Source organism: Rhipicephalus sanguineus, chromosome 1 (assembly GCF_013339695.2).
Source record: "Rhipicephalus sanguineus isolate Rsan-2018 chromosome 1, BIME_Rsan_1.4, whole genome shotgun sequence".
NCBI classification, from domain to species: Eukaryota; Metazoa; Arthropoda; class Arachnida; order Ixodida; family Ixodidae; genus Rhipicephalus; species Rhipicephalus sanguineus.
In genome coordinates, this window is record NC_051176.1 from 212,383,388 (window position 1) to 212,407,343 (window position 23,956).

General features: G+C 46.6%; 2 protein-coding genes across 7 annotated transcripts in view; one reads left to right on the plus strand and one right to left on the minus strand.

The window, feature by feature from the left end:
• LOC119406972 (small nuclear ribonucleoprotein-associated protein B) overlaps window positions 1–23,956 on the plus strand; it is a 373,302-nt gene that overhangs the window by 241,414 nt on the left and 107,932 nt on the right. The window lies entirely within an intron of this gene.
• LOC119406870 (nuclear receptor coactivator 5) overlaps window positions 1–23,956 on the minus strand; it is a 156,220-nt gene that overhangs the window by 96,227 nt on the left and 36,037 nt on the right. For all 6 annotated transcript variants that reach the window (XR_007417529.1, XM_037673661.2, XM_049419222.1 and 3 more), the window contains 3 exons: window positions 20,868–21,056; window positions 9,437–9,532; window positions 7,688–7,887 (listed from right to left, as the gene is read on the minus strand). Coding sequence is in view for 5 of the 6 variants with exons in the window: in XM_037673661.2 (XP_037529589.1) it covers window positions 7,688–7,887; window positions 9,437–9,532; window positions 20,868–21,056 (485 nt within the window). In the remaining variant the exon portion in view is untranslated. The remainder of the gene's footprint in view (window positions 1–7,687; window positions 7,888–9,436; window positions 9,533–20,867; window positions 21,057–23,956) is intronic.

The following is a 23,956-nucleotide window of genomic DNA, read 5'->3' on the forward strand; positions in this document are numbered from 1 at the left end:
GTACGCTGTTGCGTTTGGCGCCCAAGGCACAGAGAAGCGGCAGCAATGGTGATTTTTTTTAACAATTCTCAAAGCGTTCGACAGTCGGACATATGTTCAGATAACGGGGCCCGTCACTGAGCTTCTGGGAAACTTCCTCGCAATTGTTTGCGGTCGTGGGCGCATTTAATGGTCGCCAAGCCACTTAGAAAGGGACATGTGTCCCCTTTATGTCTTCCATCAAGTAGTGCCGTCGGAACGCCAAACAAGTCAGCTTCTATGTGTGATGCTGTGCTTTAGGAGTTTCTTTTCATTCGCAGAAGGACCAGAGGGGGCACAATACCTCCTCCCTTTCGGGACTGCAAATGAGGCAGGCTCGATTGGTGACACAAGGTAAAATGAAAATCTTTGCATTTTAAAGGGTCACTGACATAAAAGTTCCAAGTCGGGACAGCCCTTCATTCGATTGCTCGGTATGCATAGGTCTTCTTGGCCAAATTCGAATGGCGTCCGTCTTGTAAAGTAATTTTATTTCAAGGGCAAACAGCATACAAAAGTTAAACGGGAGATTCAGCAACCTGCGGCATCAACACTAGTGGTTTGTGTTCCCTGTGATACATTCCGCACATACCATCCTAAGTGATGATACGCTAGTAACAATGACGTCGACGATCCGCGTGTATTTACTGTGGCGCCGACATGCACCGACGCCCGGCGATGCTCTCACTCCGAGCCAGTGGCTGGGAGTGAGAGCATCGCCGGGCATCTCACTCTCAGCCGGTGGCTGGGAGTGAGAGTGACTCCGATTCATCGTGTCGAATCGACTGATTTGTCGTGTGCTCCTCAGCGTGAGTGCGATCAATCGGAACGACTACGTGCCAGCATGTCGGGGAACCACTGCGTAGTGCGGACCTGCTCGTCAAGGCACGGAAAAAGCAGAAAGTGCGTGGCGTTTCAGGCTTTTCCGAGCCGCGAACCTTAACGCAGCCAGTGGGTTTACTTCGTACGTGCCGTTCAACCAAGGTATTAAACGCCCGTGATCAACAGCCACATTTGCTCGCTGCACTTTGCGGCAGGCTGCTACAGGGTGAATTCTGTGTTGGTGAAGCAGTTGGGTCTGCCTGGCAATATGAGGCCTCATCTCGAGGCCGGGGCTATTCCCCCCCGTGTATACCGGCGTGTGCCCCACTCCAGCTGAAAGCAGCGATACACTCGCCAAACGTCCGCGACATGAGGTGCGTAGTTGGTGTTCCTGTGCTCCAACAGTACGGCCGGGGCTGATAAATACATTGCATTTAACGCAGAGCTGGTCAGGCGAGGACCGCGAGACTGCCGCTTCTTCCAGATCGTTGTCATCATCACTTGTCGATGCTGACTGCGACAACGGCGACGACGACGATGTTGGCGACAAATACATCGCAGCATGAGCTGTAATTCGTCTCCCGCGTTACTCATCAATGCAATGTCATCAGCGAAGCGCAGGTTACTGAGATACTCTCCATTAACTCTTATCCCTAATTCTTCCCAATCTAGGGCCCTGAAAACCTCCTGTAAACACGCGGTGAATAGCATTGGAGAGATCGTGTCTCCCTGCCGTACGCCCTTCTTTATTGGGATTCTGTCGCTTTCTTTATGAAGGACTATAGTGGCTGTGGATGCGCTGTAGATTTCTTCCATTATGTTTATATAGGCTTCGTCGATGCCCTGATTCCGCAGTGCAGTCCCTGATTCCGCAGTCCCTGATCCCTGATTCCGATGCCCTGATTCCGCAGTCTGAAAATTAATATGCATAAAACTAAAGTAATGTGCAACAATCTTGGCAGAGAACAGCGCTTCGCGATAGGTGGCGAGACGCTGGAAGTTGTAAAGGAGTACGTCTACTTAGGACAGCTAGTAACCGCGGAGCCGAACCATGAGAGTGAAATAACTAGAAGAATAAGGATGGGATGGGGCTCATTCGGCAAGCATTATCAAATCATGAATAGTAGTCTACCACTATCTCTCAAGAGGAAGGTATATAACAGCTGCATCTTACCGGTACTTACCTACGGAGCAGAAACCTGGAGACTTACAAAGAGGGTTCAACTTAAATTGAGGACGACGCAGAGAGCGATGGAAAGGAAAATGATAGGTGTAACCTTAAGAGACAGGAAGAGAGCAGAGTGGGTCAGGGAACAAACGGGGGTTAAGGATATCATAGTTGAAATTAAGAAGAAGAAATGGATATGGGCCGGCCACGTAGCACGTCGGCAGGATAACCGGTGGTCATTAAGGGTAACTGACTGGATTCCAAGAGAGGGCAAACGCGTGAGGGGAAGACAGAAAATTAGGTGGGTAGATGAGATTAAGAAGTTTGCAGGTATAACGTGGCAACAGAAAGCACAGGACCGGGTTGATTGGCGGAACATGGGAGAGGCCTTTGCCCTGCAGTGGGCGTAGACAGGCTGATGATGATGATGATGATGATGACATCGCAGCACACGTGCTCCTAGTGGACGAAATGTTAGCTGGATGTGAAATCACTTTTTTTTTGCGGCCGCGGGATCAGGTGGGGTGCGAACTCAACGTGGCCGTGAGGTAGCGCTGCCAGCACTACAAAGTGGCGGGCTTTCCACCCGTTTTGAATCCCGTTTGATACCGAAGATATATTAATCAATATTACATATACTTATTCGACCCTCCGATGCATTTTGGGTCACGAATCGTTACTAGGGTGTCGACAGCTACTCGTGGATGCAAAAAGATCCACATGCGTAAAGTTTATGTCAGTGGTGAACTCGCACTGCCGAGCACGCTCTTTCTCGCTGTTGTCTGGATGGCTCCTGGCGGAAAGGCAAGCCCTGACAGCGCAAGTGCGCTCATGTCGCTGCCAGTTGTCTTGCGATGCTTGACCAGCCGGCAAATGCATTTTCACGCGTCTGCTCTTGAGAAGAGTCGCCGCTTGTACGAAGCAGGTCACTCGCATTATCACGGGATATAAAGGAAACGAGTACAATATGCATTGCAAGTGCACCCCGCAGACGAAGCTCAACGTGAAAAGCTACGATGTGGAGCTAGATGTAAGCAGCACCTTTTCTATTTCTATTTGTCCAATACTTTGTTATTCTGTCTACACGTTAACATTGTCTTCTAACACTTAAAAAGAAGAGCATACGTCTCCCATTCCTTTTTCAGCTTTCTTCACGCGATGCTTCACCGATTAGACATGTTGTTCCTCAGTCGTACTTCTTGCACGCTCCCGCTCTGTTTTTCTTTTCTTTTTCATACATCGCCGATCCTAATATTTTAACAGCTATCATAATCTTCAGTCTTTGCTTATTTCATGTAGCTTGACGCTATGAGGACCAGCGTTGGCAGCCGGTGCACGTGCAAGGCCGGCGTCGACAACGATTGCAAACATGCTGACTCGTTGGAGTACAGCATGTACGCTGAGCACACGGAGTAATGTGCCCAAGGTTCGGAGCCGGCGCACCTGTGGATGCGAAGACGAAAGAAGGCGCAACATCAAGCTCTTGTAAATGAACGGCTCCATGATTGATGTTAGAGAAGCTACTGTATTTACTTGAATCTAAGCCGATATTTTTTCGACAAAAGATGTGGGAAAGTGGGGGGGGTCGGCTCACATTCGAGTACCATGACTTGACCGCAGCCGCCACCTACCTAAAGGGCCGGCCGCACTAGCAGCATGGCGGCTCACCATGCACCGATCTCAGGCTACCATATGCAGACGGCTCTGCATGCGTGTCCAAGGCTCATTTTCGTGACATCCTATGGTAGCTGCATGGTGACGAAGTTGCTCAGGCTCAGCGGCAGAGTGGTGGTCCCCATGACTACTCAGGCTGACAGCGTCTGCTTTGTACTGTCCATTGTTCCGAAATCTCACAGTCCCACGTTCATGCAGCAAGGGCCGTCGAGCTGGCGAGATTTCAAGCTGGCAAAAGTGGGCAAAGGTGGATCGGGTCACGTGATTACGGCACCAGCGAATGCCACGCACTTTTGACATCCTCTCTCCTCCTGTCGCGTGATGCGGAGATGGGAGAGGCGTGAGCAGCGCGAGCGCGGAATTGGTCAGTTTTCTGGAAGTGATCGTGCAGTGTAGTCGCGCCCTTCTTTTTTTTTAATTCAGCCTCCATTCGAGGTAAGCTTTTTTTTTTTTCTGGCCTTGTGAATTTCCGGGGTTGGCCTGCAATCGAGGGTGGCCTAGATTCGAGTAAGTACGGTATGCAAAATGAAAATAGTGAAGGGAATGTATGTACGCTGTATATACAGTTGTCAGCGGACCACGCATATCAAGGCATTCCGCTGTTCAAGCTGGTGAAGCCGCGACAGGAACCGATGGAACTGTATGTACTCCCCAGCTTTATCCATGTTTGCATAGCTGTCTGTGCAACCTACAACGCAACATGTCTGCTCGGACATGGTTCCACGAGACATTTCGGCAGCGCAGGATACAAGCGATAAGAGCACAATGAAGCGCAGCCCTGCGGCCCCGTAGCAAGCGCTTGAGCCTTTTCCGGCACCCACATGCCATTAGTTTTGCGCTGCCGCCGAAAGAGGCACCACTAGTCCGAACTCGCCCAGCGCCCGGTGCCTATAGCCGGCAACGGACGCTAGCGAATGGCTAGTGAGGCTTGGTGTGGCCTCCATGATTGCATCGTCTTCAAAGCAACCTTGGGTGTCGCAAACCTGCCAAACCAGCCATGCCAAATCGGCGCAGCAAGATTCATTCACCTACGCCTTGTGTGTGTCAGTGTGGACTGGATCAGCAGTGAACTCTGAGCGCGGGTTCATTCACGACAGATAGTTTTCTCTCTTGTCTCTGTTCAACAGCGTTGCCATTTCAAAGGTTTTGCAGCAATGTCAATGAGCCAAATACAAAACAGAAGCAAAAGACAATTGCATTAAAACAAAGCAAAGCTGTCATAAAGGCTACTGCATCAGTTGGCAAGTCAAACGATGCAGGCACTAACTTTTTCTTTTTCTTGTTTTTCTTTGTGCTTATGCTGTGCTATAAGCATAAGCACAAATGGCAACACAATGGCAACATGAGAAACAAAGAACAGCCGACCATGAAAAAGAAAATAGAGCTTCAATAACTGCAAACAACTAAATGTAGAAACAGTCTTCAGTCACGGATGCACTCGCACCATATCCATGGATAATAGCTCTGTTCCCTACCTCTTAACAATGCTAAGAATATTCAGCTTCATGCTTATATGCAGAAAACATAGTATAATCCTCCTTGGCAAAAATATCACGTTTAGATTCATTAAACTTACACGAGCCCTTTGCCAATTACACCGACACAAGAAAAATGTTACCCTGCTCTCAATGTTTCATGCCACGAAGAACACCTACATTCCTTGAAGTATGTACCTAAAAAAATATCTTCATATGTAAATATACTGCAAAGCAAAGTGCAATCATTATGACAGAAAAAGAACCCAAGTGATGTGACAAATACATAAAAATCCAGGTGCCACAAGCATACGTGAATGTAAGACTCTGGGCTCTACCCAGAAATTTTTTAGGTGTACACATTTGGAAAGCGGGCGAGGGGGGAGGAGGGGTGGCGCAATGTTTATTTAAATGATTTTCACACTTCCAGTTTTTGACACGCATCCGCATTTCATTTCTGTTCGCAAATTTCTGGCATCTATGGCACACATAGAAAACGGAAGCAATGGCGCTTGTGTTCTAACACTGGTACTGGAGTTAAGTGGCAATCTTTGAAATCACAAGGGCACTCATTTCGACTCCTTTTTACATAAACCTGTGGCGGAAGGCACGGCTCGCTGGCATTGCGCGTGCACTGTTGCTCTTTATTAGTTCCTCAGGCACACATTTCAAAGGGGGACAATCGGAGAGGTGGGTGGTCTATCGAAAGCGGTGAGAGGTAAAGCAGTGTGGTGGGCAGAATTTCCACTGCCGCCCACCACGGGGAGAACCTTGATAAGACTAGAACCAACGTAAATGTAAACACGCTGGAACAACAGCCTAGCACATCAGCAGAAAAGTTGAAACTCCCTCAGAGAAAGACATCTCATGATGCCATAAACATTTTAATTGAGGTCATGATGATCATGGTTGAAGGAACACTCACCAAGTTTGGGTATTGCAAAGAAACAAGCAGGCGATTATAACCGCAAGGTATAAAATGGCTCCGCAGCGAGAAAACAGTTATGCCCTTCCTAACAACAGAGTCGCACTTATATTGAGTCAAGGTAGCACTGCCCGAAGTACCAAGAAAGCACTACTCTGAGTAATAAGGCTTATGCAAGCTATTAATATGACACTATATCGATGAGACGGGCCTGGAAGTTGGCTCCACAGTCCGTACCTCATAAAACGAGCTTTCAGATTCTCAATTGGACTTTAATAGTGGTAATGATGATCACAGTCACCGACAGATTTTCCGGACCTGGCGGGGACCGCAAAATAGTCCGAAAAATAGAAGTCACAAAAAGTTGTTCAGACATAAAAATGAAGTTTATTTGGATTAAAGCAGCCTAAACAAATCTCCAATAATACCCTGCTTCATGCTACGCTTAAGCACGAGCAGATTTGGTTGTATTTGGGCTACAGTAACGTCGTCAGCGTGTTGGCGATCGCTGCTGCCGACCGTTGCAGCTGGCACAGTTGATGGCTTTATGGCACCAAGCAAAGAAACTTTGACACCGGTCACAAAACGATGCACGCAACGGCTCATCTGGTTGGTCGGATTTAACGACGCGGTCTCAGGATACACTGACATCGTATAGTATGCAGGCTTCCAGCATTTTGCCTCCATCGATACGCAACTGCCACAATCGAACTCGCGTTTCAGGTCAGCAGGCGAGCACCGTTACCACTGAGCAACCGCAATGGCAGAAAACGTGACGTGCACGACGGCTCAAAAACCCTTGACACACCACCAACACCACGTGCAGAATGACAACCAGAAAAACAAATGCACAAAAAAACCTATCAGCGTAATAACAATGACAAGGCTGACTGAAAGAGAAAAGTTGCGTCCACTATAGCATTTTACCAGGCAACGAAGAGCGGGCATGGCCTCCGAAACTGGAAGATCATACGGACTCTAATCTTGGAGGCAACACACCTGGCCACTTGAAGCCAAACTCAACCAAGCCAGCAGAAAATCCAACACGGTGGCTTTCCAAATCAAGCTACTCTAGGGTGGCTATAATGTTAGCCACCCTAGCGGCACGGCTCAAAATGAGCAATTCAGTCCGAAAAATCAAACTTTAGGGCATAAATGCGTCCGAAAAATCGGTCGCGAAAATGTATTAGTGCTATGGTAACCTTGTAAAAGCATTCTTGTAAAAATTCTTGTAAAAGCATTCAAATATCATGGCACAAAATCAACATGATGTTTAAAATTACCTCAACATTACTAACAAACACACAGTGCACACAAAATGACGAACGTGTTAGATAAATTCAATATATTTCACCTCACAGTAAAAGAAACATTGCTATCATGATAAAAGTGGCTTTTACATAACATATTTAAAGTGAAAGCAATACAATTTATTCCACGTTATCAATTGTTGTCACAAAAGGCATTTCGAATCAAAGATGTAAAATAGTCAAAATGCCAACGGCGACATTTACTTGTCGCACTGAGCGCTTCAATTATAATTTGCTGTCGAGGTGACACCAGAAGCATAGCAACGGGCTGTTACAGACGCTAATGCTTACTCACCTTGAGGAACTCCATAGAGAATATTGACTGTCACGCTTCCATGCACTTCGTGTTGGTCTGTCACCACAACAGCAAACAATGTGCCTCTCTGTGTCAAATCTTCGAGAGCTCGGCTAAGCAAAGCTTGATCTTTCAAGAATAATAGGTCCACTTGCATGCCAAGGTTCTTGAGCCGTCTTTCCACCATCTCTGCATAATTTCTGAAAGAGAGAAAAAACAAATTGCACTAAAGAACAACGATATGGTTCTTTTCTTAACTGCTCTTAAAACAATGCTGCACTACGTCAGCCTTGAGGAGTCCATGTGCAGCTGCAGTAGAGTCAGTTTAGAAGCTGGAGCAATTTTTGTCGCAGCAGAAAAGATATTTCACAGTAGATTTGTACCCAAGAAATTGTGCTCTGGAGGTGAATAAACAGTGTTTAGGACCACTTGGCAGTGTGCAAGAGGAAGTTCTTAATTATTTGTCACTGGTTCTTATTACTGTTTAAAGTGGAAATGCTGCTCTAATGAGAATACAGCAGAACCCCGTGATAAGACCCCAGCTCATACAAATTTCGGGGCGATATGAATTCGTACGAATTTCGAGGTGATAAGACATGGCAATCATGCGCTGTCACGGGAATTCTAGTGCAGTGAAGCCAATCCTCTGCATAATTTCAAAAAAATATTTCACTTGAGAAGAAAGCGCCTTGAAATATTTTTTTGAGTTATTTAAAGACCCGTATCATCAAATAGGCAAATAAAATTTGTATTTTTGCATCATTTTTTAACAAAAAACTTTGTAGGAAAAGGGTTAATAGCAACACATCATTTAGTCATAAATATATCCACTCTAGACCCTTACAAATATCCTTTTTTCTTGGCAAGAAAAAAAAGGGGGGGAAATAAATACAAGTTTCCACAACAAATGTCAGTGCTTCACACTACTGAACTCCACCCGCCATGGTGGTCTAGTGGTTGAGGTGCTAGACTGCTGACCCGCAGGTCGCGGGATCGAATCCCAGTCGCGACGGCCGCATTTTCTTTAGAGGCAAAAATGCTAGAGGCCCACATACTACCGTAAAATGCCGAGCAAGCGCCCCCCCTACGGTGAAGGATAATCCGACCATGTTTGGAGGGGGGCGCTTGCTCGGTACCGGACCGAAATTCAAGATGGTGGTGGGAGAGCCGCTAAAAATAAAAATGCCCGTCCATATTTTTAATGAAATGCTTTATTTATTTACTATTTTTATTCCCCCTCATCACTGTCAAACCATAGAAGCAGCGACCTGTTTGACCAACATACGACCGGCCACATGACAACAGAATTTCATAAAAAACATTAGAGACGCATTCAGTGTACTCATTCTTGTGGTTCTTTTTACACAAGCCAACGCCTCCTTTCAAGCGATGCTAGTCTTGAAAAAAAAAAGTGACCACAGGGAAGGAGGGAGCGCTTGCTTGGTCATTAGCGCTTATTTCAGATCTCCCGAAAAAGGGAGGGGGGCGCTTGCTCGGGTGGGGGCGCTTGCTCGGCATTTGACGGTAAGATTTAGGTGCACATTAAAGAACCCCAGGTAGTCAAAATTTCCAGAGCCCTCCACTATGGCGTCTGTCATAATCCTATGATGGTTTTGGGACGTTAAACCCCAACAATTATTATTATTATTGCACTATTGAGCTCGTACTAAATTCTATTTCATTACATCCACTTTCACAGTATTCAACCAATGCTGGAAAAGAAATAGAAAGAAGCACAACGGCACGAACCTGTTCTGCCTGTGAAGCACAATGATCTCACAGTCATTTGGCTTCCGGAGATCACCCTCTGGTCTGAATGGTGGTGGAACTGGTACAGGGTCCATTCTATGTAGAAAATAAAGAAGAGAAAGGGATATGATAGACCTATAATTACGCCTCAATATACTAAAGTCAATAAATCTGGCACGCTATTTCATGACATCAGTAGTTGTAGCATACCTCAATCACCAATCACTCTCCACGCAATCAATCTTCGAATGCCAGAAGGTTCCGAGCTTCACATCAGCCCAGAAGGTGCTGCTGAAATTTTTAAGGTCCATTGGCTTCACTGAACCACTGTGACACGCCAATGCTTGAGAGAGTGAGTGTGAATGTGTGTGTAGGTTATAGGTTGGCATACTCACGAGTCTGTTCAAGCTCATTTCAATGAGTGTGAGTATGAGTGATGTAAGTAGACACGAGTGTGAACATGAGTATGTACGAGTGTGAGCAGACGCGAGTATGAACGAGAATGAATACCTACGAGTAAAAGTAGATGGGGGTATGAATGTGAGCGAGTACGTATGATTGTGACTAAACTGAGTGAAATCCTGTGAGCAGATGCGAGTATCAATGTGGGTGTAACACATGAGTGTGAGCAGACATTTGAAGATAAGCGAGTACGTACCTATGAGTGTGAGAAGACATGAGTATGAACACGAGTGAATGCCAGCAAATGCGACTAAGTGCATTAAGCATTAAACATTAATACAGTCGAACCCACTTATAACGATCCCAGTTATAACGATCTATCAGTTATAACGACCCTATTTCAGTGCACTTACGTCTTTCCTATGCTCCCATTGAAATTGCATCCACATACAGTAGAACCCCGCTGTTACCTTCCTCACTGCTGCGTTTTCCCGGCCGTTACGTCGTTTTCCGCTGGTCCCGGCATAACTCCCATAGGATACAATGTATTGGGAACCCCGCTGTTACGTCGTAACTGTTGGACCGTTCCCGTATGATACGTCGCAAAGTGCACTCGGACCCGACCGAGTGACTACCGAAGAGAGCGGCCATGGTGAATTTTCACGCAGCTTGGCCTGGTTTGACCGTAACATTAGCCGCATGGGAGGCGCAAGCAACAGAATCTTTCGATTGATCCAAACAAAATCGCCTTCGAGATTCGTATTGCAAAGATGGCGTCTATGACGTAATTGCTTGCGAAAGCAAAACCTTCGAGATTGGCACTTACTATTGACAAAAGCATAGCCTTTGAGATTTGTATTGCACAAACATGGCGTCTGTGATGTAATTGCTCACGAAAGCAAGGCCTTCGAGATTAGCATTCACTTCTGCCATCGCGTTGGCGTAGACTCATCATCGTTCTTTGTCAGAGGACGGGAGGAGTTCGAGCTGGCTGGAGCTCGCATGGTCGTGTGCGCGGTTCGCGGTCGGATTCGCCGCGCTATCGTGATTGCATGTGCTTAGTCCTTTCATGCCTACAGCTATTAGTGTTAAAAAAAACTACATACGTTGATTACATTTCTGTGGATAAGGGCGTCCCCAGCTCCGCGTTTCTATCCGTCGACTAGAGTGTGGCTGAGCGCGCCAATTTTCGTGCTGCTCGTAAGCATTGAAATAAAATTCTGTACCACTAAATATTTTGTCGTTATTTCTGTTTTTCGGCTGTTGCGTTTCCAGTCTCTTACGTTTATTTCTTACGGTCCCTTCAAAAACGTATCAGCGGGGTTCTACTGTATACCAAACATTTTTCAAAGCCTCCTACTTTTACAACGAACACTTCAGACACGGTCGCGGTAAAAATATGGCGTATACGAAGCGAAAAAAAGTTAAACAGGCCTTCTAAAGCATAAGAGGCATGCGCTCACGCGTGCCCCGCTCCAGTTTACTCGTGACGAGATAACCTAGATCGGCAAGCACCGCACGCTGATTTCGGACGCTGCGAGCGAGGTCGCTCGCTTTCCTGGCATTTCTTCAGTGGCAGAATGGCAGGGACGAATAAAAAAAAAGAAAGAAATAGGAGGCAGCATGAAGCTTTGTGGTCAGCTTTCGCACGGCAACCTTTTCTGGCGTCGTTCTCTGCAGCTACGACCGCCTACGATAGACCTATGCCTTGGAACGCAAGAAGCCATAAAATGCAACAAACGATGACCGTGATAACTTTTCCGCGCATTCACTGCATCGACGCCACAATGTGCCGTAAAATGTCTTTCATCTTATCGGCAACGGCAGAGACCGGTCGATCATGATTATGACTTCCGTGCGATTTCGACGATTCCTTCACGAATAAGCATCAGAAGAGAGCGAAGGCAATGTGGCGGCCGGCGATGAACATGCCATTATGACTTATCGCTGACAACCTTATCACAGTCATCTGCAGCTATTGGCTCGGCTGCACGTGTGGTGTACACTGTTCGGATTGACGCCGATACAAGCAGTACAAGCGTGCGATGCTGCCATTCGCAAGTTCGCCACCGCGCCGCGCAAGATAAAGTGCGTCGCTTCGTATAAACGAAAGTAGCTTGCAGGTGTTGAGTGGCACGGGCACCGAGAAACATCGATGCACTTACAGCGACAACCCAAGCGCGGCGCGCCTATTGTGCAGGACCGCCAGAGCATTGCGGATACGCAGAGTGCACGTTGCTTGCAAAACGCCCGTCTTCGCCACGTTGAACAAACAGGCCACTCGCCGCACCCGTGCACGGTCCAAAGTGAAGCGGGCACAAAGAACGCACAAATGCGCGTAATACATGAAACGGCCCGGCAATGATGGCGTGAGCGGAGTAGGTGACACGCTGAACGCAACTAGCCAGGGATGATCGGCTCCACATGGCGGTACCGCGGTTCAGAGAAACGGTGTTGGTTCACTGCAAAGGCGGTATAATTCACTCCTGCACACAGCGGGCGTCGCTTCACAAGGCGAAAAGGCCTAACTTCTCACAAGAGGGGTTTCAATAAAAATGCGCCGAGAGAAAAAAAAGTGGCTTGGTCACTAAGTGCATGTTTTTGAGGGCGAGTCCATTTACAACAAACTACTGATATAACGACAAGTTTTCGCGGCACTTTCAAGTTCGTTATAAACGGGTTCGACTGTATGCGCATGTATGAGTAGGAGTAGACGTGAACATGACTGTGGGTATTTGTTGAATATGAATACGTGTATCATAAAGTGTTAGTACACTCAAACTTCGATATAACGAACACTGATATAATGAATTATCTGCCGTAACGAAGTAAATAAAAAATAGTCTTGCCATAGATACAGTGTTATGAATGCAAGTTTATAATGAATTTTCGGATACAGTTGAGTCCGACTATATCGAACCCTTTTATATTAAATTATCCCGTATATCGAACAATTTCTAAACACGGTAAATTTACATTGAGAATATATAGCAAAAGTTACTGTTACATCGCACAAAAATAGCAACGACAACCGATATATCAAACTCCATGTGCATACCTGCCAAGTTTGGAGAAACGGAATCCGGGAGATCTACTCAACGGGAGGGGGGGGGGGTAGTATAAAGTATGCCGACCGCGAGGGGGGGGGGGGGTGTATTACAATAGATTTTATAAGGACCCAGTCAGCGGGATTTTGCGGTCGCCGCTGATCTGTACAGAGTCCAAACCGTTAACATCGCTTACGCATCGTCTGTTTCACGTGCGAGTAAAAGCGCGCTAGTACAGGGATGAACGCGGTTGAAGCAGAGATGAAACGACCCGGTCGTCATCGTCGCGCGAAGGGCACGGTAGAGCACTGTAGGCACATGCGATAACATCGCTCCGCGTGCGAGGCCTGTCGTCGCTTGCTTACCAGTTATTTCGTCGGGCAAGGGACCATAAGGGGCGCCGTTGAGACGGGGACGGTCGCGAGCGCTGGCGAACGCGCTATCTCGACAGACATCGGTAACGGCTACCCTTTTATGTGCTGGGCTCTCCACTTAAAGCAGTAGTGACACAAAATTTTGAAGGCGAGATAACTTGTGGGATAGATTTGTGTGTACACAAACGCATCTACGAAATATTAACGGCTGATATAACCTATAACACATTCAGGATCAATTTTTAAATTGCGTGTAGCGCATCTGTGCGCGAAACGTCCCACCTCGCATCACGGCATCAAACAACAGCCATTTCCGGGAGATTTTCCTATGACCGGTACAACCGGGAGAAATGTTCAAAATCCGGGAGTCTCCCGGGTGATCCGGGAGACTTGGCAGGTATGCCATGTGCCTCAAAAGTGCCCCAGCAAGTTGGCTTTCCCTCGCGGTGGCGAGGAAAAATGCCAGTGCCGCCCTAGAAAAAGTGGTTTAGACCCGGATGTGCACGGGTGAACGACCCCCTGCAAAAAATGATCCTGGCTTATTCGCAGCGCTAACAGCCAATCAGAGGCCGTCGTGCTTTCTCCGAGGAACGGAGGCGGTACAAGTGAGCGCCATTTTTTCTTTCTTTATGCTTGCAGGCCTGCTGCCGCCGCTTTTCTGGCTTTTCTTCGAGTCCTCATTTAGCGTGGTCCGTGCTGGTGGTGTTGCCTGTTGGCGCTCTGTGAACTTTCTTGGTGCGCTGTCGTCATGGCTTGTGCAAAGAGGCAGAATTTGCCATTCGCTGCGAAACTCAAAATGATCAATCGAGTCGAGCGCGGTGAGAAGAAATCCGGCGTCGCCGCCGCGTACGGATCGACATTCAACGAGTTCGTCAGTGCGGACGATAATGTCGCCATCATGGGCCAGCTACAAGATGAGGACTACGTTGCAGACGTTGTGACGATCACAAGCCAAAGCGACAGCAATAAGGAAATTGACGATGGCCCGTTGCATACATCCTCTGAAGTGATTAGTGTACTGGCGTTGGTCCGGCGCTATTTTGTTCCAAAGTAGGGCATGCAAGTAAGCCACCATATTAATAAAGTACTTTTCTTATTGGTATGTGCCTTTCTGTCATCAAATCCTATAGCGGGCCTATATTGAATTATGCCATATATCGAACTAATAAACGTTTTTTGGCGAGTTCGATATACCCGAGTTTGACTGTATAACCAAGTTATTTTCGTGTCAGATGTGACTTCGTTATAAGCAGGTTATAGTGTAGTGGGGTCAACCCGAGTACCTACCATAACACCCGCATATAGTTTGGTGCAACAAATCTTTATAACTCCACTTGTACTGGACGGATTCTAAAAACTTTTCCGGCGTTCAATTCGTGAGGCATTAAGTTTCTTTGGTGAAGCCATTCCATGGCTACTTAGAAAAGTGTTGCAGGGCCCCTTTAAAAAAAAAAAGAAAAAAGGAGTGCTCAAGGCCATGATGCGTGCTGACAAACAGACGTAGCTTATTGCCCCCTGGTAACCCCCCTCCCGGCATAGCTTTCAGCGCGCTCGCCAATAGGCCAGGAGAGTGCAAACGCTTAAAGTGTCCGACAAATGACTGTAATCCCCGTAACTCCGCTCATACTTGACGGATTCTAACATTTTTGAAGCAGTCAATTTGCGAGGCAAAACTCCTTTAATGAAGGCATTCGATGATTACTTGGAAAAGTGTTGCAGAGGCCCTTTAAAGCCTAAGAGTTTCTGAATTACAGTAGAACCCCGCTGTTACGTTCCTCACTGCTGCGTTTTCCCGGCTGTTACATCGTTTTCCGCCGGTCCCGGCATAGCTCCCATAGGATACAATGTATTGGGAACCCCGCTGTTACGTCGTAACTGTCGGACCGTTCCCGTATGATACGTCGTGAAGTGTGCCCGGAGCCGACCGAGTGACTACGAAAGAGAGCGGCCATGGTGCATTTTCACGCAGCTTGGCCTCGTTTGACCATAATATTAGCCGCATGAAAGGCGCAAGCAACAGAATCTTTCAATTGATGCAAACAAAAGCATGGCCTTCGAGATTCAAATTGCAAAGATGGCGTCTATGACGTAACTGCTCGCGAAAGCAAGGCCTTCGAGATTGGCATTTACTATTGACAAAAGCATAGCCTCTGAGATTTGCATTGCACAAACATGGCGTGTATGACGTAATTGCTTGCGAAAGCAAGGCCTTCGAGATTGGCATTCACTTCTGCCATCGCGTTGGCGTAGACTCATCATCATCGTTATTTATCGGAGAACGGGAGGAGTTCGAGCTGGTTGGAGCTCGCATGGTCGTGCGTGCGGTTCGCGGTCGGACTCGCCGCGCCGGTTGTGATTGCGTGTGCTTAGTTCTTTCATGCCTACAGCTGTTGGTGTTAAAAAAATCAAAATAAAAAAATCCCCTCAAAAACGTATCAGCGGGGTTCTACTGTATTTGGTTTTCTTTGAGAAAAGAAAAGGCTTAGTATCTTGTTTTTCTGCAACTTCCGTTGCACTGCGAGTGACCAAAATTTTTTGCAATAGCATTAAGCGGGGAAGTGGGTTTTTAAAAATCATCAAGATTCCCTTAACCAAATTTAATGAAACTGCACAGTCTTGTTTAGTTTTCTTTGCCGATTCCAAATATGCAATTATTCTTCAAATATGTCCACTAGTTCCGAAGTTAATTAAAATTAATTAGCATTGCTTCCGGGAAAAATGGAGCAATAACTACTCATGGAAATCTTGCTTTAGGCATATAGACGGATACTAGGAAACATAAGGTTCACAGGGGTAGGAATACTTTTTAGATGTGCAAACTATTAAGAATGATATAGCATATCAAAGCTTTCTGTTCAAGATGTGGCTAGTTAATTGTTTAATGCACGGACAATTAACCCCTTAACTCCTTTGGACGAGTAGAGCTCGTCCTGCCCAAACTGTCCCTAAACTGTTTTGGACGAGCAGAGCTCGTCCAAGCGGAATAGGTACTCCCCTCTAGCGTTCAGGACAAGAGGCGCTCTTCTACAGCTTAGATTGCGTGTAATCCACCAGATGGCAGCATTTACTTGGCAATTTTTTTTTCTCCTGCGGAAAGAGCGCGGTTTTTGTATGAAAAGATGGCTTGCGGTGGCGGTCACCCATGCATAACTGGCTCGTCAACACGAAAAAGAGGCTTTTCATTTTCGTCATCTTCTTTGAGTGATGATCATACGAATACAGATGTTTATCTTGTGTCCGGAAGTGGAGACAGCGAAGGCGGTGAATTGAGCATCTCCTCCGGTGATGATGAAAACAGCTTGGAAGCGAACATCACGAGTGCTCGCCAGTGGACCCTGCTTGATGCGGACAATCCTCCTGTGAAGCCTCCTCGCTTTCCATTCTTGGCCATTCCAGGCAAGACTTTACTTGTCATTGCCAGATGACCTTATGGAACATATTCAGCAGTTTCTTCAAATCTGCTTCGTTTGCTCTCGGAAGCGAGGAGAAAACGGGAAAAAATTGAGAAAGGAAACTCGATTTTGGTGCAGGAGCTGCAACAGGCCCCCTTGCGTTATTCCGTGTTTTGATTTGACTAAGTATGTGGTACAAATATTTTTTTCAACATCGACAAGCTGCTTTTTAGTACAATCAGATTCGAAATCAGCAATAAAAAAAATAGGCACTTCTGGTTGGGAAATTTTCAGAAAAATAAAGCACTTAAGGGGTTAAAAAAACATTAAAACTGAAATACAAAAATCTGCTGCTACCCCTGTGGGCAATACTCATGTAGCTCAGTAGTGCAACAAGAATTACAATTCTAGGTGCTTTGATTACTGAAAGACCACTCCCGAAAGGTTGCAAAGAGTCAAAAACTCGGGTTTCAAGAAAATTCAGAAAAGCAAATACAGTCAAATCTCGTTACAACGAACACCACATTAACGAACATTTCAAATTAACGAACTTTTAAGAAATCCCGTGCCGACTGCTTATAGTTTCAATGTAAAAATATTTCACTACTACGAACTTCAGAATAACGAACATTTCAGAATAACGATCGTTATTTAATTCCCGTGTAATCTTAACAACACCTCAGTACTACGAACTTATATCCCGAAATGCGAGGATTCTTAGATTTCAGTGTATCGGTCATGGCAGTCGGAGCTGTAAGGTAGCAGACGACGCAGCGCGAAGAGCGGACGCCCTCGCGCTAAAACCTGAGATGGCACGGGAGGAGAAAGACGCGGGCGGAGAACTTTTTTTTTTTCCCCTTCGTTGCGGAGGCGACAACGCATCAGGTTTTGTAAAGGCCCAACCGCATGCATAGCACGCGACCAGGGGCGTAGCCAGAAATTTTTTCGGGGGGGGGGGTTCAACCATACTTTATGTATGTTCGTGCGTGCGTTTGTATGTGTGCGTGCCTATATACGCAAGCAAAACTGAAAAATTTCGGGGGGGGTTTGAACCCCCCAACCCCTCCCCTTGGCTACGCCCCTGCACGCGACTTTCGAGCGAAGGCGACTGCGACAAACGGGCTCCGTCGCGCTGCTCGATTGAAAACTATTGCGCGCACGCAGGCAAATTACGAAAAAGAATTACAGAGTAGATGAATGACAACATGCCAAATTTATTATTGTCTTGTTTGAGATAAAGATGCCATAAAAGCGTTTCGGGACTTCCTTTTTTCGCAATCTTATGTTTAACCGCGGCAGTAGTATCTGCTGTGATCCCATGGGGCGCCCGGAAGCGTACGCTGCCTACGCTACGTCGCACTTTGCAAACTGCATTATGTTGGGGTTAGTCCACGAGGCGCATCTCGACAACGTTTCCTCTTGCTGTCATAGAACGTTTAAGAAAAGCCGCAGCGCCTCACATCGTTGCTTCGCAGGGATAAGGGCTACCTCACACGACGGCGATGTTGACATTGCAGCAAGCTACCACCAATGCAGCAAGCTACCACCGAAACATCAAAACGAACCGTCGATCATAATAACGACAAAATACGGCCGCTGCCTCGCTCTCCGCGTGAGATGGGCTGTAAATAAGGTAGTCTATAACTTGCATTCCTTGAAGTACGCGCCGATTGGAAGCATCACGAGCAAATTGCAACCGAAGCAAGGGTCAGAGATGCTGCCATGTTGTTGGATATCGTCATGCTCACTTCCGGGCGACAAGCGATGTTTTCTGGCTTTCCAGAAACCTGGAATGCTATCGCGGAACGATTCTATTTCAGATTCCAATGCCTTTCGTGCTTTTCGCGCTTCGCCAGTGGTCAGAACGACGGTCCGTCCGCGTTATCAGCGCGATCAGCCAGCCGTGTGGAATCGGAAATAGCATCGTTTCGCGATTGCACCCCTGCGACAAGCGACGGCGATGGATGGCCCTCCGCGACAGCAAATCCTGTCGGCCGTCGCTAAAAACTCGCGTGCATGCAGTTGGGCCTTAAAGGATTGCAGCGATGACATGGACGACGATGTCACGGTAGCACCCGAAGATCGCGACGAGTCCGTGTCGGCCACAGATGCGTTGGACTACTTGAGGAAACTCCGCATATTCATAGAAAAAAGCGGAACAGCGACCGAAGCGGCGGATAAAAATGCGGACGGTCTAGAATCGTTGGTGACGCAGAGTTTGTGCTGCACCCGTCAAAATAACGATCACGGACTATTTCAAATAAACGTGCCTTGTCTGACGTTCACGTGTGCATTGTTGTGAGAAACGAGTTCAAGGACGTACCGTTGCAAAGGTAGGACGTTTGCGTTACTGAAATTCTATTGTTATGGTAAATTTTTGGGCTTTCACTATAACGACCTTTCAGAATAACGAACATTTTTCCGCGGTCCCCTGAAGTTCGTTATACCGAGATTTCACTGTAATGCCGATTTTGAACCTCATGCAACACAAAATGTTAACATTTTTTTGTTAGATGATTAGTAGCCACCAGGGTATAACCTGCATTAGTACTGCTGCAGCATACATCATTCAACAGCCTCATAGTATCAAGAGCTCCATTTTTGTGTTTTTTCTTTTTCATTCAGAATATAGCCTGTTTTTCCGGCATAAATTGATGCTCTGGCCAAAATATCAATCCAAGGTGTAAGAAGCTTGGTCAGTACTTGCGGCAATGCCCGTGAGTTATAAATGCTGTTTTAAAAAAACATTTTTTTCATGATTTTACATCTTGAAAGACCAGTGTCCCCCCATTAAAGAGCTCCTTTCACAGAAATTACGGTGTCAACGTTCACGGCAGTGTCGTTGGGTGCGAGCGAAAAATTGGCATTGTCTGTGAGCGAAAATTCAAGATAGATGCAAATAAATAATAAAAATCTTTGGTCCAAGTGAGAATCGAACCCAGGCCTTCTGCATGGCAAGCAGGCGTTCTACCACAGAGCCATGCCAGTGCTTGAAACTGCTTTGCAAAAAAAACGCTATTGGCAGAATTTTACAATTACGCCAGATGTAAAAACATGTGAACTGCACAATCAGTGGGCGGTTTAGAGGTGCCCACCCATTAAAAAGTGTGAAGGTGCGCGTGGCGCCTTACTGACGCGTATTGGGTACTTCGCCAACTTGCAAAAGGAAGAATTATGGCGTAGTGGCCACTTTGCAACTGTGCATCCAGTAGAAATTCTAGGACAGTTTGACATTCTCGGAGAGCCAATGTTAGGCACACAAACGTGCCTTTCCTTGCAGCATGGCTGAAGCCGATGCACACAGGGCCAGATTACGCTATCGCGTTCTACTCTTGAAGGCGAAGCTCAAGCGACCTTCAAGTTTTTAAGTTTAGTTGTCGCTGTGGTGACCCCATTTGTGGACACTGGGCCAACAAAGTTTTCGTGAGAAGCTGACATAGCGCAGCATGATAGTCGAACTATGCCATGCGGCTCTGTGCAAAAAATAATGTGTAATGGGGGCTAAACACGCATTTTAGAAGTTTTGTTTAAAATTTCTTTACTTGCACTGTTACTAGTGAAGCTGTACTGATGAACTCTTTGGATTCTTATTTTTACTTTTTGAGACATAGTATTGCTTGCTCCCCATGAATATTAGTGTGCTCATTTTACGGTTTGGTGTTAATAGTAGCAAGATGATGCAATGGCAGAACTGGGAGATCTTGCGGAGCCTTTGAAGCAGCACTTGAGCTGCAGAACACCAGTGGCACACCCCAGTTCAGAAATGCAAGCATCTACGACTAGATGTTCGCACAGCTTCGAGCAAATACCTGTTGCCAACAGCCATTGCAGTACACAACGTTACTCCTCATGAGCCAAAACGATTTGCAATGAGAGTCACTGACAAGCAAATTATCTATTGTGCTCAGTGCTCCCATTCTCACCTACATGCATGAACTGTTCCTGAACCCCCCCCCCCCCCCCCCACCCGCTTTCCATGTTCAGTTCAGGAACAGGCACATTCCAAGCATACTGTTTCAGTTCCATCTGAAATTCCAGTTCGTGCAGTCTTCAGGTGGGGCTCAGCTCATCACTTTGGTCTTAACCATATTGAATATTTAAGCTATAAACAATGCTATTTGGCCAAAGACTGCATCCGACATGTTTTTAGAGAAAGGTGCTTCTTCAAGGAAAAAAAGAAAAAAGGAAAGAAGGAAAGATGTAAATGTTCTCTTACCGGCTTCGTGGTGGAGGCTGCTCATCTCTTCCAAAGCCCATTGGTGGCTCATCTCTCCCATGGTGAACACCAAACTCATCCCTGCCACCCCAGTAGCCATCCCGGCCAAAGCGACCATTTCCTTCAGGGCGAGGATACGGTCGATGTGGATCATCGCGGCCATATCCACGTTCATCTCTACCACCATACCTACCAAATAAGTAAAAACATAAGAAAAGCTGCAGTTAGCAATTACAACAGTTTATTTAAGTGCAGCAACTTTATTTACAAAAGTATTGCAAGGGTCACAAACCATATCAAAATTTGAATCAATGAATAATGGGGGTTAGTGCCAAAAAGATCAAAGGTGGTGAAAGAGCATGATACAAGCGATCATGAGTTATCATAGGAAAGATGGATTGCTAATGGGAAATGTACACTGGCTATAAAATGCGGTGAGAGATCTTCCAGAGATGCAACAAACAGGATATGGAGCAACTTTTGGAGCCGGAAAATGTTGACTCTAGATCAGGCAAATCCGAGTTTGGAGCACGTTACAGGGAAAAAAAACTACAAATTTTAGCAATAAATCCCAAATTTTTAGCAGCATAACAAATAGTCTTACTTTTGGAATAGAAAACAAACAGCTGCATAAACCAATCCATGTCGGCTGAAATCATACTTAAAGGGACACTAAAGGCAAATATTAAGTCGACGTTGATTGTTGAAATAGCGGTCCAGAAACCTCGTAGCGCTGCTTTTGTGCCAAGGAAGTGCTTATTTTGAAATGAAATCACGTTTTTAGTGGTCCGCATCGCGTTAGCGCGCTTCAAATCTCCCGCCTGAAAATACGACTCTCATACGTCACTGCTGCCGTGCCCAACGTTGCCCACTTTTATTGCGCGGCCGCCGACACTAGTAGCAGCCGAGCGGAAGTAGCGGGACCCACAGTAGCAACAACGGCGCTGCGGCAAAGACTTGCTCAGATGGGCACATTCAAAGCAGTCACCAAGTTGCGGTTGGTCTCGTAATCCTCAGTACGAAAGTGCAGCGAGCACACACGCAGAGGTTTTGACTGTTTAGCACACTGGCGCAATGGCATGACACTAAGCCACTTCGAGCGTAAGGGTTCATTCCGCGGCACCCAGTGAAAAGACACACCGGTTTCCTTGCTGCAGCGCTGGCGTTGTGCACCATTCGGGCATCCGGCAATATCACACGAATGCGGCATTTTGTCGAACTTCCTGTCAGAGCGACTTTCACGAACACGCAAAACACGCACGGCAGTACGCGATCCCGAAACTACCACTGAGACGGGCGAGGCACAGTTCGGCAAAAACGGAACCTTTGAACCACGCGCGCCGTTCCCCATGGCAACGCCACGGAGGTTCTTTTTTCCATGAATCAAGCGGAAACTAACAAACAGCATTTTATTGCGTGTTTTGATGCTCGGAATGTTCTTTTTTTACTGCTGCTAGTTTGATTACTAGTGATTTATTGTAGGCCGACTTCCCTACGTCATCGGGATCACTTCGAAAATGTCCCACTCGTGGCGCTCATCATGTGATACATTTAGCTTAATTTCTCGGTAAGTAGGGCACTGCTGTTGATATTATTGCCGTTTTAGAAGTTGTCATACATTGGGCTTTCACTCTGACATAAATTGTTATTTGCCTTTAGTGTCCCTTTAAGCTTCAGTGGACAAGGTCTAGTAAATGTGACCAATGAGTGCTACGGAAACCAGCAACGCGTGGTGAACTTATACCAACCTGAAAAGCAGGTTGATCCAAATGCTTAGAGCATGGATTCTCAAACTAGGCAGAACCCAGGGGTTCCGTGAAGGGCATTTTAGGGTTCTATGAGCGATCAGAATAAATGCGAACCACTCCCATTTTACCCCCATTAACACCCAATTTACTGGCTTAGACAAGAAAATATGCATTGCACTCTGCACTTAACGGAGCCATCGCACGCCGCAACCATGCATCGAAAGTCTGAGGGTAGCGAGACCCACGACTGAACACTACAGTCATGGTGCATGCCATAAAACTTGCGCAATTTGTGTGCCCACAGTCACAGAGCACACGGAGTGCTGGTAATTCATGCTCATGAGTGCAGTTTGTAACATGTGCGCTGGAATCAATTCAGTAATTCTGCAAGCAGAGACACTGAAGAGATGATACTGGCTGTTCAGACCAGTTCAAATGACATTAACGGGCACCTCTGGCGCTTTATTCGTGGCTCATGGCCACGTGGCACAGTTTTCATACACACTGACTTGCCACTTCACTATGTCGGTTTTGTAATCAAAACATTTAACAAGCGCTTTGATACACGCAGAAGTATTGCTTTGCACCAGCTCCAGCTATGGGCTACACAAGCAATTAGGCTTAGCCGGTGTTTTCGTCAACAGCCATTTCGCAGGGTGACTGGCGTGCCTTGTGTTTCATTTAAGCAAAAAATAAAACAGGCTTTTGCACAACCAGTGCTTCATTTGCGTGAACATGGCTTACAGTGTGCAGTGCCCCTGAAGCATGTAGCGTATGGTAAGGCAGCAGGCACTTTACACCATGAGTGAAGGCAGGGGGATGCGCGGGGAAATTGCCAGTCCATCCATTATAGAGTTCCACATCAACAGCGATGGCCTTCTATATTAAAATTAACAGGCCAATGCGGCGGGGTGTTGATACTGTGCTTGCGCACAACAAGAGATGCCATAACCCCACTCTCTTCTGATTGTCCTCATGAAGAGCCATTGGGGTTCATCAAGGCCAGAAATTTTGAGAACCCCTTGCTTGGAGGATCTTGCTGGTTCTATGCGGCAATGGCGAGCTGCTTTCATTACAGCAAGCAACGCAGACTTCAAGTAACCAAGGTACACTTTGTGGTCCCGAACAAGGAGGCGGCAGCAAACAGCATCGCCAACGGCACCATGTCACACATACCACCGAGCAGATTGATGAAGATGTTTATTACGAGATAGGGCAGGCCCGTAGCCGGGGGGGGGTGGCGGGGGGCTCCCCCCTAAATTTTTATGATACATGGTGTTTTACCTAAAATAAATAGTGAAAATAGGCGTTTTTCTCAAATAGTCAAGGCTTTCAGCAAGT